Genomic DNA, 14598 nt, shown 5'->3' with positions numbered 1-14598 from the left:
AGAGGAGGGAGAGTGCAGGAGCAGGAGAGGAGAGAGAGAGCAGGAGAGGAGAGAGAGTGCAGGAGCAGGAGAGGAGAGCGGAGGGAGAGTGCAGGAGCAGGAGAGGAGAGAGGAGGGAGAGTGCAGGAGCAGGAGAGGAGAGAGGAGGGAGAGTGCAGGAGCAGGAGAGGAGAGAGGAGGGAGAGTGCAGGAGCAGGAGAGGAGAGGAGAGAGAGTGCAGGAGCAGGAGAGGAGAGGAGAGAGAGTGCAGGAGCAGGAGAGGAGAGAGTGCAGGAGCAGGAGAGGAGAGAGAGTGCAGGAGCAGGAGAGGAGAGAGGAGGGAGAGTGCAGGAGCAGGAGAGGAGAGAGAGTGCAGGAGCAGGAGAGGAGAGAGGAGGGAGAGTGCAGGAGCAGGAGAGGAGAGAGAGTGCAGGAGCAGGAGAGGAGAGAGTGCAGGAGCAGGAGAGGAGAGAGAGTGCAGGAGCAGGAGAGGAGAGAGGAGGGAGAGTGCAGGAGCAGGAGAGGGGAGAGGAGGGAGAGTGCAGGAGAGGAGAGAGGAGGGAGAGTGCAGGAGCAGGAGAGGGGAGAGGAGGGAGAGTGCAGGAGCAGGAGAGGAGAGAGGAGGGAGAGTGCAGGAGCAGGAGAGGAGAGAGGAGAGAGAGTGCAGGAGCAGGAGAGGGGAGAGGAGGGAGAGTGCAGGAGCAGGAGAGGGGAGAGGAGGGAGAGTGCAGGAGCAGGAGAGGAGGGAGAGTTCAGGAGCAGGAGAGGGGAGAGGAGGGAGAGTTCAGGAGCAGGAGAGGGGAGAGGAGGGAGAGTGGAGGAGCAGTAGAGGGGAGAGGAGGGAGAGTGCAGGAGCAGGAGAGGAGGGAGAGTTCAGGAGCAGGAGAGGGGAGAGGAGGGAGAGTTCAGGAGCAGGAGAGGGGAGAGGAGGGAGAGTGGAGGAGCAGTAGAGGGGAGAGGAGAGAGAGTGCAGGAGCAGGAGAGGGGAGAGGAGGGAGAGTTCAGGAGCAGGAGAGGGGAGAGGAGGGAGAGTGCAGGAGCAGGAGAGGAGGGAGAGTTCAGGAGCAGGAGAGGGGAGAGGAGGAAGAGTTCAGGAGCAGGAGAGGGGAGAGGAGGGAGAGTGGAGGAGCAGTAGAGGGGAGAGGAGGGAGAGTGCAGGAGCAGGAGATCACTAATCTGGAGTTCGGCTGCTCTGTTCCCAGGAGCGGATTGGGTGGTCCTGACTCCGAAGGCGGGGCTTCCCGTCGCCAAGGACGACAGCAGCCACACCTCCATCCTGGTGGGCTGCCTGGTGGCCATCATCCTGCTGCTGCTGGGGGTCATCGCCAGCATCCTGTGGCGGCAGCACTGGAGGAAGCTGCTGGGCAAGGTGAGACCCCAGGAGCACAGAGGGGAGCCCCCGAACCCCTGATTGAGCCCTGTGGGGTTCAGGGGGAAGGGAGCTGTCGGCTGCGTATCCCCAATCAATAGGTTAGTCGATCACAGGTCGTCCCAGGGCCTGCGTTCCCGGAGGTATTCGGCTGTGGAGCTCAACTCCTGCCGGACTGGGGGTCCTGGGTTCGAGATCCTGCTGTGAGGTGCAGAGCGGGCACCCCCTCTGTACCGTAGGGCCTGTTGGCGAGGGATCTTGGGACAGAGGGAGGGGACACCAGAGGGCGCTGTGGGAGCCGAGGCACCGCGAGAGGCCTGGTCTGCTACTGCTTTACCAGCAGTGGGGCGTGGTTAGGAGTAGCAGACCGGGCCTCCCTGCCTCCTCCTGCCGGCGCTGACCCGTCCTCTCCCTGCGTCCAGGCGCAGGGCCAGTCCCACGAGGAGCTGCGAGTCCACCTGTCCGTGCCCGGCGACACCGTGGTCATCAACAACACCCACAACCCCCTGGGCTCGGCTCGATACAGCAGCCGGTACCAGCGCATCCAGTCCTGCGCCGGCGAGCCGGACCGAGAGGAGCACAGTCCAGGGGAGTACCAGGAGCCCAGCGTCCTGCTGAGGCAGAGAGAGGCCACCGGTGAGAGAGAGAGGGGTTCATACAGACACACTGACTGGACACTCCAGTACATGAACACTGCACTGAGAGAGAGGGGGGTTCATACAGACACACTGACTGGACACTCCAGTACATGAACACTGCACTGAGAGAGAGAGGGGTTCATACAGACACACTGACTGGACACTCCAGTACATGAACACTGCACTGAGAGAGAGAGGGGTTCATACAGACACACTGACTGGACACTCCAGTACATGAACACTGCACTGAGAGAGAGAGGGGTTCATACAGACACACTGACTGGACACTCCAGTACATGAACACTACACTGAGAGAGAGAGGGGTTCATACAGACACACTGACTGGACACTCCAGTACATGAACACTGCACTGAGAGAGAGAGGGGTTCATACACACACACTGACTGGACACTCCAGTACATGAACACTGCACTGAGAGAGAGAGGGGTTCATACAGACACACTGACTGGACACTCCAGTACATGAACACTGCACTGAGAGAGAGAGGGGTTCATACAGACACACTGACTGGACACTCCAGTACATGAACACTGCACTGAGAGAGAGAGGGGTTAATACACACACACTGACTGGACACTCCAGTACATGAACACTGCACTGAGAGAGAGAGGGGTTCACACACACACACTGACTGGACACTCCAGTACATTAACACTGCACTGAGAGAGAGAGGGGTTCATACAGACACACTGACTGGACACTCCAGTACATGAACACTGCACTGAGAGAGAGAGGGGTTAATACACACACACTGACTGGACACTCCAGTACATGAACACTGCACTGAGAGAGAGGGGTTCATACAGACACACTGACTGGACACTCCAGTACATGAACACTGCACTGAGAGAGAGAGGGGTTAATACACACACACTGACTGGACACTCCAGTACATGAACACTGCACTGAGAGAGAGAGGGGTTCATACAGACACACTGACTGGACACTCCAGTACATGAACACTGCACTGAGAGAGAGAGGGGTTAATACACACACACTGACTGGACACTCCAGTACATGAACACTGCACTGAGAGAGAGGGGTTCATACAGACACACTGACTGGACACTCCAGTACATTAACACTGCACTGAGAGAGAGAGGGGTTCATACACACACACTGACTGGACACTCCAGTACATGAACACTGCACTGAGAGAGAGAGGGGTTCATACAGACACACTGACTGGACACTCCAGTACATGAACACTGCACTGAGAGAGGGGGGTTAAAAAGTTGTGTCTTTGTCAGTATGTTTAGTTCCTGTGAGTCAGCGTGGGTGTTGTGTCTCTGTGGCTGTGTCTGACTGTTGTCGTGTCTGTGTTGTTGTGCCCCTTGTCCCCAGCGCGGCCACTGAGCAACCTCCTCCTGCCGTCGTCTCACAGCCTGACCCCAGCTGGGGACGAGGGTAGCAAGCCCATCAACACGCAGGGTAAGACTGAGACACACACAAGACTGGACACCCCGTCTCTCTCTCACACTGAGACACACAGGGGTTCGCTGGACACCCGTTCTATCTATCCTTCATAGGGCAGTTTTTGGGGTTCAGCCCTGGAGCCCCACGATCTCTCCCTGTTTCCTTGTTCAGTCTGTCTGTCTGTCATGACATCATTTCCTGTGTCAACAATCTAATTAGTCATGTTAATTAATTCTAGCCCCCCCTCTTCCCCCAGCAGCAGGTGGGCGTGGCTACAGCGAGGCTATGGCCCCGCCCCTGCAGGAGGCCCCGCCCCCGTACCCCGGGGCCCCGCCCCCTCCCAGCGTGCCCCACTACGCGGAGGCCGACATCGTCAGCCTGCAGGGCGTCAGCGGGAACAACGCGTACGCCGTGCCCGCGCTGGCGGCCGAGGACAGCGCCCCCGCCGAGCTACCCCGCGCCTGCCTGGTCTTCAGGGAGAAGCTGGGCGAGGGGCAGTTCGGGGAGGTGAGCAGTTACCCCCACACGGGGCCCGGAACGCCGTTAGTGTGACCCAGACTCACCCCACTGCCCCCCCCGTGTGTCCTGGGGTGACCCCTCTGTCTGTGTCCCCAGGTCCACCTGTGCGAGATACACAGCCCACAGGAGCTGCCCGGACTGGAGTTCCCCTTCAACATCCGCAAAGGGCGCCCCCTTCTGGTGGCCGTCAAGATCCTGCGCGCCGATGCCACCAAGAACGCCAGGCAAGTGCTGCTTGTTCCCCCCTCCCACCCCTCTCTGTGTAAAGCCTCCTGTCCTGACTGGAGGAGCTCACCCAGCTGTGTCTGGAGAGAAGCCAGGGTATCAGTGAATGTGTGAGAGTCTATCTATGATTGTTTATCTGTGTGTGTGAGACTGTCTGTCTGTCCCGTGATGGACTGGTGTCCTATCAAGGCTGTACCCCGCCTTGCTTCACACAGACAGAACCCCAGGTCTGGTATTGAACCCCGGACCCTACATGGACCCTAAACGAGCCTACATGTGTGCAAGAGTCTGTCCGAGTGAGACTGAGTGTCTGAGTGTGATTGTGAGTCTGTGCGAGTCTACATGTGTCCGAGTGAGACTGAGTGTCTGAGTGTGATTGTGAGTCTGTGCAAGTCTACATGCGTCCGAGTGAGACTGAGTGTCTGAGTGTGATTGTGAGTCTGTGCATCTGTGCGAGTCTGTCCCCGCGAGTCTGCGTGACTGCGAGTCTGCGCGCGAGAGAGTCTGAGTCTGCACGCCAGAGTCTGAGTCTGCGTGACTGCGAGTGTACGTGTGCGAGAGAGTCTGAGTCTGCGTGCGAGTGTACGTGTGCGAGAGTGTCTGAGTGCGACTGTGAGTCTGCGGGCGAGTGTACTTGTGCGAGAGAGTCTGAGTCTGTGTGCGAGAGTGTCTGAGTGTGACTGCGAGTCTACATGTGTGCGAGAGTCTGTCCAAGTGAGACTGAGTGTCTCTGAGTGTGACTGCGAGTCTGCGCATCTGTGCGAGTCTGTCCCCGCGAGTCTGCGTGACTGCGAGTGTACGTGTGCGAGAGAGTCTGAGTCTGCGTGCGAGTGTGTCTGAGTGTGACTGCGAGTCTGTGCCCAAGTCTACGTGACTGCGAGTCTACATGTGTGCGAGTGTCCGAGTGTGACTACGAGTCTACATGTGTGCGAGTCTGTGCATCTGTGCGAGTCTGTCCCCGCGAGTCTGCGTGCGAATGTACGTGTGCGAGAGTGTCTGAGTCTGCGTGCGAGTGTGTCTGAGTGTGACTGCGAGTCTGCGTGCGCGAGTGTCTGAGTGTGACTGCGAGTCTGCGTGCGCGAGAGTGTCTGAGTGTGACTGCGAGTCTGCGTGCGCGAGAGTGTCTGAGTGTGACTGCGAGTCTGCGTGCGCGAGAGTGTCTGAGTGTGACTGCGAGTCTGCGTGCGCGAGAGTGTCTGAGTGTGACTGCGAGTCTGCGTGCGCGAGAGTGTCTGAGTGTGACTGCGAGTGTGCGTGCGCGAGTGTCCGAGTGTGACTGCGAGTCTACGTGTGCCAGTGTCCGAGTGTGACTGCGAGTCTACGTGTGCCAGTGTCCGAGTGTGACTGCGAGTCTACATGTGTGCGAGAGTCTGTGCATCTGTGCGAGTCTGTCCCCGCGAGTCTGCGTGCGAGTCTGCGTGTGCGAGAGTGTCTGAGTGTGACTGCGAGTCTGCGTGTGCGAGAGTGTGACTGCGAGTGTCCGAGTCTGCGTGCGAGTGTACGTGCGAGAGTGTCCGAGTCTGCGTGCGAGTGTACGTGCGAGAGTGTCCGAGTCTGCGTGCGAGTGTACGTGCGAGTGTCCGAGTCTGCGTGTGCGCGAGTCTGCGTGTGCGCGAGTGCGACTGCGAGTCTGCGTGTGCGAGTGTCTTGAGTGTGACTGCGAGTCTGTGCCCGAGTCTACTTGTGCGAGTGTACGTGTGCGCCTGAGTCTATCTCTGAGTGTCTGCGAGTCTACATGTGTGCGAGTGTGACTGCGAGTGTACGTGTGCGAGAGTGTCCGAGTGTGACTGCGAGTGTACGTGTGCGAGTGTCCGAGTGTGACTGCGAGTGTACGTGTGCGAGAGTGTCCGAGTGTGACTGCGAGTCTACATGTGTGCGAGAGTGTCCGAGTGTGACTGCGAGTGTACGTGTGTGCGAGTCCGAGTGTGACTGCGAGTCTACGTGTGTGCGAGAGTGTCCGAGTGTGACTGCGAGTCTACGTGTGTGCGAGAGTGTCCGAGTGTGACTGCGAGTCTACATGTGTGCGAGTCTGTCTGAGTGAGTCTGTGTGCGAGTCTACATGTGCGCAAGTCTGTGCGTGTCTACGTGTGCGAGAGTGTGAGTGTGACTGAGTCTGTGTGTGAGTCTACATATGTCCGAGAGTCTGTGCGAGTGTGCGAGTCTACATGTGTGCGAGATCAGATCGCCCCAGCAGGACCAGTGGGCCTGACCACCAGTGCTGACTGAGCCACTCCTCCCTCCAGGAATGACTTCCTGAAGGAGGTGAAGATCCTGTGGCGGCTCAAGGACCCCAACATCATCCGCCTGCTGGGGGTCTGCGTGCGCGATGACCCCCTGTGCATGGTGACGGAGTACATGGAGAGTGGAGACCTCAACCAGTACCTGAGCCACCGCAGCCTGGAGGACAAGGCCACCGCCAGCCATGGGGAGTCCACCGTCAGGTCTGTCCACTCAGTGTCTGTACAAACCCCCCTCTCTCTCAGTGCAGTGTTCATGTACTGGAGTGTCCAGTCAGTGTGTGTGTATGAACCCCTCTCTCTCTCAGTGCAGTGTTCATGTACTGGAGTGTCCAGTCAGTGTGTCTGTATGAACCCCTCTCTCTCTCAGTGCAGTGTTCATGTACTGGAGTGTCCAGTCAGTGTGTGTGTATGAACCCCTCTCTCTCTCAGTGCAGTGTTCATGTACTGGAGTGTCCAGTCAGTGTGTCTGTATGAACCCCTCTCTCTCTCAGTGCAGTGTTCATGTACTGGAGTGTCCAGTCAGTGTGTCTGTATGAACCCCTCTCTCTCTCAGTGCAGTGTTAATGTACTGGAGTGTCCAGTCAGTGTGTGTGTATGAACCCCTCTCTCTCTCAGTGCAGTGTTCATGTACTGGAGTGTCCAGTCAGTGTGTCTGTATGAACCCCTCTCTCTCTCAGTGCAGTGTTCATGTACTGGAGTGTCCAGTCAGTGTGTCTGTATGAACCCCTCTCTCTCTCAGTGTTAATATGAGATGTGTCTCTCTCTCCAGCTACACCTCTCTGATCTCCATGGCCTGCCAGATCTCCTCCGGGATGAAGTTCCTGGCCTCCCTGAACTTTGTGCACCGGGACCTGGCGACCCGGAACTGCCTGGTGGGGGAGGGCGGCGCCATCAAGATCGCTGACTTCGGCATGAGCCGCAACCTGTACGCCGGCGACTACTACCGCATCCAGGGCCGCGCGGTGCTGCCCATCCGCTGGATGGCCTGGGAGTGCATCCTCATGGTACGTCTCCCGTTCGGGGTCCCCCACGCCCCCGGACTGGGGTCACTGCTGCTGGGGTGACCTCCTGCTACAGCATCGCCTGAGAATTAGGGGTACCCTCCGATGTGGGGGCGTTCAGGGTGGCCCTGTGCGTCTGTGTGTTGGGGGCGACCATGTGCATCTGTTTGTGGGGGCATTCAGGGTGACCCTCTGTGTCTGTGTGTTGGGGGCAAACCTGTGTGTCTCTGTGTGGGGGTGTTGGGGGTGACCCCATGTGTCTGTGTCCCCAGGGGAAGTTCACCACGGCCAGCGATGTGTGGGCGTTCGGGGTGACCCTCTGGGAGATGCTGAGGCTGTGTAAGGAGCAGCCCTACGCCTCCATGACAGATGAGCTGGTGATCGAGAACGCTGGAGAGTTCTTCAGAGACCAGGGCAAGCAGGTAACAGCCACACCTGGCCAGGAGTACCTGTACCTGTCTCTCTCTCTCCTGTCCTGCAGGCTAACCTGTCCCTCTCTCTCCTGTCCTGCAGACTCACCCATCTCTCTCCTGTCTCCTGTCCTGCAGGCTCACCCGTCTCTCTCCTTTCTCCTGTCCTGTAGACTGACCCGTCTCTCTGCTCTCTCTCCTGTCCTGCAGGCTGACCCATCTCTCTCTCTCTCTCTCCTGTCCTGCAGGCTCACCCGTCTCTCTCTCTCCTGTCCTGCAGGCTCACCCGTCTCTCTCTCTCCTGTCCTGCAGGCTCACCCATCTCTCTCTCTCTCTCTCTCTCTCTCCTCTCTCCTGTCCTGCAGACTCACCCCTCTCTCTGCTCTCTCCTGTCCCCAGGTGTACCTGTCCCGGCCGGAGGTGTGTCCGCAGGGCCTGTACGAGCTGATGCTGAGCTGCTGGAGCCGGGAGTCCAGGGAGCGGCCGTCCTTCCCAGCAATCCACCGCTTCCTGCTGGAGGACGCCATGAACATGGTGTAGCAGGAGCGGCTCCAGCCTGCGGACTCTCGCGGGGCAGGATGTCCTCTGTGGGCTCGGAGGGCGGCGGCTCTGAGGGCTGAGCCTCTTGTGCGCCCCCTGGTGGCGTTGAGACAGACAGCCTCTGAGGAAGAGGAAGGACACTAGGGGGGTGGGGGAGGCTGGTACTTCTGTATTCCTTTTACTTCTCGTTTTTCGGGGTTCCTGGGGTGGCGGTGTTTGGAGGGGGGGGGTGTGGCGGAGTTCAGGGGACTGCTGGTTCGGTCTCCTTCCTACAAGGGCCCCCCCGAGAGGAAACGCTCTCTTGCTGCTGCGTGCTGGGGTGTGGGAGAGGGGTCTGTCTGCTGTTTGCTTTGCAGTCTTGCACATTTCCAGGCCCACTTCACCAGCAGCCTGGGGCTTCGCTCGAATCTGCTCCGGTACTTTGCCCCTGAGATCGATCGCTCCTGATCGATTCACTGTGACTGGCCCTGGTCAGTATCTCCATGTGATCGATTTCTCACGATCGACTCACTGTGACTGGCCCTGGTCAGTATCTCCATGTGATCGATTTCTCACGATCGACTCACTGGGACTGGCCCTGGTCAGTATCTCCATGTGATCGATTTCTCACGATCAACTCACTGGGACTGGCCCTGGTCAGTATCTCCATGTGATCGATTTCTCACGATCGACTCACTGGGACTGGCCCTGGTCAGTATCTCCATGTGATCGATTGCTCACGATCGACTCACTGGGACTGGCCCTGGTCAGTATCTCCATGTGATCGATTGCTCACGATCGACTTACTGGGACTGGCCCTGGTCAGTATCTCCATGTGATCGATCACTCCTGATCCATTCGCTGTGACTGGCCCTGGTCAGTATCTCCATGTGATCGATCACTCCTGATCAATTCGCTGTGACTGGCCCTGGTCACTATCTCCATGTGATCGATTGCTCACGATCAATACGCTGTGACTGGCCCTGGTCAGTATCTCCATGTGACCGATCACTCCTGATCCATTCGCTGGGATGGCCCTGGTCAGTATCTCCATGTGATCGATCACTCCTGATCCATTCGCTGTGACTGGCCCTGGTCAGTATCTCCATGTGATCAATCACTCCTGATCAATTCGCTGTCACTGGCCCTGGTCAGTATCTCCATGTGATCAATCACTCCTGATCCATTCGCTGTGACTGGCCCAGGTCAGTACACTGTCCAGTCCTGTTAGACCAGGAGGACAGTTTTGGAGTATCGGCTCCTTGTCTCTGGACAGGAGTGTGCAGGAGAGACGCGTCAAACACCGTCCACAGGGGGCGCCGCTGTGCTGTATCGCACATCCAGCTACAGGGGGCGCTGCTGTGCAGAGCAGGACAGGAGCAGGTGGAGTCAGTCCAGGGTGTTCTGGGGGACGGGGGGGCTCGGCCGGCCAGCGTTGAGGTTTAGGGGGGAGGGCGGCGGGGCAGGGGGGTGAATACTACCCCAGGGGCGTGGGCGCTGTAGGTACTGCTGTCGTGACACACTGGATGTCTTTGTGTTTTTTTCCTTCTTCTTCGCCGACTACTAATGTTGTACATAGCGTACGGGACAGATTGTTACACTAATATATGGAGACGTTGGTGCGTTCCCCGTCTGCGGTCCTCGCGCTGCCTCTGGGCGGCGCTGGCGTGTCGAAGGCTCTCGGGTTCGTCTGGTTCTTGTCGTGAATCTTTTTGTAGAAGTTTTAATAAAGTAACATTTTCAGATAACTGGGTGTCCTGTTCTGCTTTCTGCATCCCGAGTGATCGACTGCCCCTGCTGCTGACTGGAAGTCATCAGTTAAAGGGTATCGGCTTCAACAACAGGGCTGTGCGGCTTGATCCCCCCTCCCGCCCCTCTCTGTGTACAGCAGTGTCTCCGGTATCAGCTTCAACACTGGCTGGGTACAGAGGAGGGAGAGCTGGCGAGGAGCGTGGCTCCGATCCTATCCTTGATCCGATCATGGCTCTAATTCCTGTAATTTATGAGAGAGCACAATCACAAAGCGTCTAAAACTGTACAACTCCAAGGTTTAGAAAACGTTTTTACAGAAGCTATCCAGACAGTTTGGGATCATGCGTTCGTTTGATCCAGCTGGGGATTCTGTATGACCCTGACAGACACACTGATTCCAGGTGAGAGATTCACACTGAGGTGATCTGTCTCCAGCTGTATAACCCTGACAGACACACTGATTCCAGGTGAGAGACTCACACTGAGGTGACCTGTCTCCAGCTGTATGACCCTGACAGACACACTGATTCCAGGTGAGAGACTCACACTGAGGTGACCTGTCTCCAGCTGTATGACCCTGACAGACACACTGATTCCAGGTGAGAGACTCACACTGAGGTGACCTGTCTCCAGCTGTATGACCCTGACAGACACACTGATTCCAGGTGAGAGATTCACACTGAGGTGACCTGTCTCCAGCTGTACGACCCTGACAGACACACTGATTCCAGGTGAGAGACTCACACTGAGGTGACCTGTCTCCAGCTGTACGACCCTGACAGACACACTGATTCCAGGTGAGAGACTCACACTGAGGTGACCTGTCTCCAGCTGTATGACCCTGACAGACACACTGATTCCAGGTGAGAGATTCACACTGAGGTGACCCGTCTCCAGCTGTATGACCCTGACAGACACACTGATTCCAGGTGAGAGACTCACACTGAGGTGACCTGTCTCCAGCTGTATGACCCTGACAGACACACTGATTCCAGGTGAGAGACTCACACTGAGGTGACCTGTCTCCAGCTGTATGACCCTGACAGACACACTGATTCCAGGTGAGAGACTCACACTGAGGTGACCCGTCTCCAGCTGTATGACCCTGACAGACACACTGATTCCAGGTGAGAGATTCACACTGAGGTGACCCGTCTCCAGCTGTATGACCCTGACAGACACACTGATTCCAGGTGAGAGACTCACACTGAGGTGACCTGTCTCCAGCTGTATGACCCTGACAGAGACACTGATTCCAGGTGAGAGACTCACACTGAGGTGACCTGTCTCCAGCTGTATGACCCTGACAGACACACTGATTCCAGGTGAGAGACTCACACTGAGGTGACCTGTCTCCAGCTGTATAACTCTGACAGACACACTGATTCCAGGTGAGAGACTCACACTGAGGTGACCTGTCTCCAGCTGTATGACCCTGACAGACACACTGATTCCAGGTGAGAGATTCACACTGAGGTGACCTGTCTTTCAGCTCTATGACAGATTCCAGGTGAGAGCTATACTGAGCTGAGCTGTATGAGCCCTCTTTAGATTCTGATAAGTTTTCTCTACACATCAAAGACGCAGCTCCTTCAATGTCTCCCTCTCCACACTCTGCAGAACGCTACTGAATCCTATTGGTTGCCATGCTGCCTGATAGTCTGGCTCCTTCCTAGGACTTGTGCTCCTCTTGCGTCATCAGGCACTGTACCCCCACGTTCACAGTCCTTGGTGTTCCCAGAGACAGAGTGTCAATGATAAGGTCACTTCCTCCCCAGCTTCCAGTCATACCCATCTGGCTCCAGTCTGGTGTAGTGTCGTCCCCTAGCGTTAACCTACAGTGGAAACTCCATCTGGCTCCAGTCTGGTGCAGTGTCGTCCCCTAGCGTTAACCCACAGTGGACACTCCATCTGGCTCCAGTCTGGTGCAGTGTCGTCCCCTAGCGTTAACCCACAGTGGACACTCCATCTGGTTCCAGTCTGGTGCAGTGTCGTCCCCTAGCGTTAACCCACAGTGGAACCTCTATCTAGGTCCGTTCTGGTGCAGTGTCGTCCCCTAGCGTTAACCCACAGTGGACACTCCATCTGGCTCCAGTCTGGTGGCATGTCGTCCCCTAGCGTTAACCCACAGTGGACACTCCATCTGGCTCCAGTCTGGTGGCATGTCGTCCCCTAGCGTTAACCCATAGTGGAAACTCCATCTGGCTCCAGTCTGGTGCCGTGTCGTTCCCTTAGCGTTAACCCACAGTGGAACCTCCTTCTGGCTCCAGTCTAGTGCAGTGTCGTCCCCTAGCGTTAACCCACAGTGGACACTCCATCTGGCTCCAGTCTGGTGCAGTGTCGTCCCCTAGCGTTAACCCACAGTGGAACCTCCTTCTGGCTCCAGTCTAGTGCAGTGTCGTCCCCTAGCGTTAACCCACAGTGGACACTCCATCTGGCTCCAGTCTAGTGCAGTGTCGCCCCCTAGCGTTAACCCACAGTGGACACTCCATCTGGCTCCAGTCTGGTGCAGTGTCGTCCCCTAGCGTTAACCCACAGTGGACACTCCATCTGGCTCCAGTCTGGTGCAGTGTCGTCCCCTAGCGTTAACCCACAGTGGACACTCCATCTGGCTCCAGTCTGGTGGCATGTCGTCCCCTAGCGTTAACCCATAGTGGAAACTCCATCTGGCTCCAGTCTGGTGCCGTGTCGTCCCCTAGCGTTAACCCACAGTGGAACCTCCATCTGGCTCCAGTCTAGTGCAGTGTCGTCCCCTAGCGTTAACCCACAGTGGACACTCCATCTGGCTCCAGTCTGGTGCAGTGTCGTCCCCTAGCGTTAACCCACAGTGGACACTCCATCTGGCTCCAGTCTGGTGCAGTGTCGTCCCCTAGCGTTAACCCACAGTGGAAACTCCATCTGGCTCCAGTCTGGTGCAGTGTCGTCCCCTAGCGTTAACCCACAGTGGACACTCCATCTGGCTCCAGTCTGGTGCAGTGTCGTCCCCTAGCGTTAACCCACAGTGGAGCCTCCATCTGGCTCCAGTCTGGTGCAGTGTCGTCCCCTAGCGTTAACCCACAGTGGAAACTCCGACAGACTCCCATCGCTCTGGCCGGCGTTTGTTTTTCATCCTCGTTGATTCAGTCGTGACAAAAGGACCAGAAGAACTGGACGCTTGCATTGAAGTCCGATCCCACTGAAACTGCTCCGAGTTCCTCATTCTTATCACTAGGTATTAAATCCTTCTGTTCACCACGTGGAACCAGCAAGCAGTCACTCGTCATCTGTTCCTATGTCTGGCGTCGGGCAGCCCAAATCTCCCGTCTGCCCTTCAGGGAATGTGAATCTCAGACTCTCCCATCACACCCTCGATCAGTGATCAGTGATTAAATGCTTGTGAATAACCCAACGGGCCTGATGAACCAAAATCTCTCACTGGAGGGCTGCATCAGTGGTGGGGCTTCAGCCTCATCCTTGTGGTCAGGATGCCTCGCCTTGCGCTTATATCTGTCGCATTGATTATGATTTATAATAATGTGATCATGTTGATAACGTTGCTTTATTGCCCCTATACAATTTCTTGCATTAGCTTGCTCTCCATGAGACAGATAGACAGGGAGAGAAGCTGGGGGTCAGAGCGCAGGGTCAGACATTGTAAAGCGCCCCTGGAGCAGCTGGGGTTAAGGGCCTTGCTCAGGGACCCAACGGAGTCAGATTCCTCTGCTGGCTGCGGGATTTGAACCGGCAACCTTCCAGCCACAGGCGCAGATCCTCAGCCACAGAGCCACCGCTCCGCCCCAGAAGAGTATTGACATTCCCTCACCGGGAATCGATCCCGGGCCGTGGCGGTGAGAGCGCCGAATCCTGACCACTAGACCACCAGGGACGCTACAGCTACACTTGACAGCACAGCTGAAAGATCACTCCCTGTAGTGCGACAAGCTTGCAAAGCCCCATTAACACCTCCTCTATTTCTTGTCTCCCCGTAGGAATCACGTTATGGGACGCCGAGATGCTGCAGAAAGACATCGACGTGCGTCCTCAGCCGAACACAGATTTCCAGATCATTGAGGACAAGGCGTCTGCTCTGAATGCGCCAATGCGACGGACGAGGAACGCCAGCAGGCGGACAAGTTCAACTGCAAATTCTATGGGGATTTTACTCTTGAAAAGAATCCGGTGACGTACCAAGACGCCATCAACGTCTATTCATCTCTCCCACACTTGCTTGGAAAAGACAGAGAGTACGCCGTGCCCATGACAGTCTGGCTTTACCCACTGACAAAACTGGACTCCCAGGCTGCCACAATCGTCAGCATCGGGTTAGTTCGACCTGAGCGGAAGAGAGCGCTCCCCCTTCCGAAACGCCCTGCTCGCGCAGTTCCTGGAAGACAAGGAGCGGGAGCTGAACGTGCTGAGATCTTACCTGCAGATCACGAGCGACGTCACCGTGGCCCCCTCCAGCAGTGACCTGGACCAAGTCCTGCTCGATTCGGCGAACGAGTACGTGGTGTGCTTTGCGTTTACATC

The 14598-nt window shown here is 56.9% G+C and overlaps 1 protein-coding gene and 1 non-coding gene across 8 annotated transcripts in view; one reads left to right on the top strand and one right to left on the bottom strand.

The window, feature by feature from the left end:
• ddr1 (discoidin domain receptor tyrosine kinase 1) overlaps positions 1 to 10085 on the top strand; it is a 69708-nt gene extending 59623 nt beyond the window's left edge. For 4 of the 7 annotated variants that reach the window (XM_069199078.1, XM_069199075.1, XM_069199073.1 and 1 more), the window contains 9 exons: positions 1182 to 1348; positions 1771 to 1984; positions 3352 to 3438; positions 3680 to 3930; positions 4039 to 4166; positions 6411 to 6608; positions 7177 to 7411; positions 7681 to 7830; positions 8218 to 10085. In XM_069199078.1, the coding sequence (XP_069055179.1) occupies positions 1182 to 1348; positions 1771 to 1984; positions 3352 to 3438; positions 3680 to 3930; positions 4039 to 4166; positions 6411 to 6608; positions 7177 to 7411; positions 7681 to 7830; positions 8218 to 8358 (1571 nt within the window). In that variant the 3' untranslated portion in view covers positions 8359 to 10085. The remainder of the gene's footprint in view (positions 1 to 1181; positions 1349 to 1770; positions 1985 to 3351; positions 3439 to 3679; positions 3931 to 4038; positions 4167 to 6410; positions 6609 to 7176; positions 7412 to 7680; positions 7831 to 8217) is intronic. The other 3 variants (XM_069199074.1, XM_069199077.1, XM_069199076.1) reach the window with 3 other exon arrangements.
• Positions 10086 to 13882: 3797 nt separating this feature from the next.
• Positions 13883 to 13954, bottom strand: trnae-cuc (transfer RNA glutamic acid (anticodon CUC)). The gene has a single exon. It is a non-coding gene; the product is annotated as a tRNA-Glu (tRNA).
• Positions 13955 to 14598: the final 644 nt, after the last annotated feature.

This window comes from Lepisosteus oculatus, chromosome 14 (genome assembly GCF_040954835.1).
Source record: "Lepisosteus oculatus isolate fLepOcu1 chromosome 14, fLepOcu1.hap2, whole genome shotgun sequence".
Lineage (NCBI taxonomy): Eukaryota > Metazoa > Chordata > Actinopteri > Semionotiformes > Lepisosteidae > Lepisosteus > Lepisosteus oculatus.
Note: the sequence above shows the minus strand (reverse complement) of the source record. Positions and strands in the feature narration are given on the sequence as shown.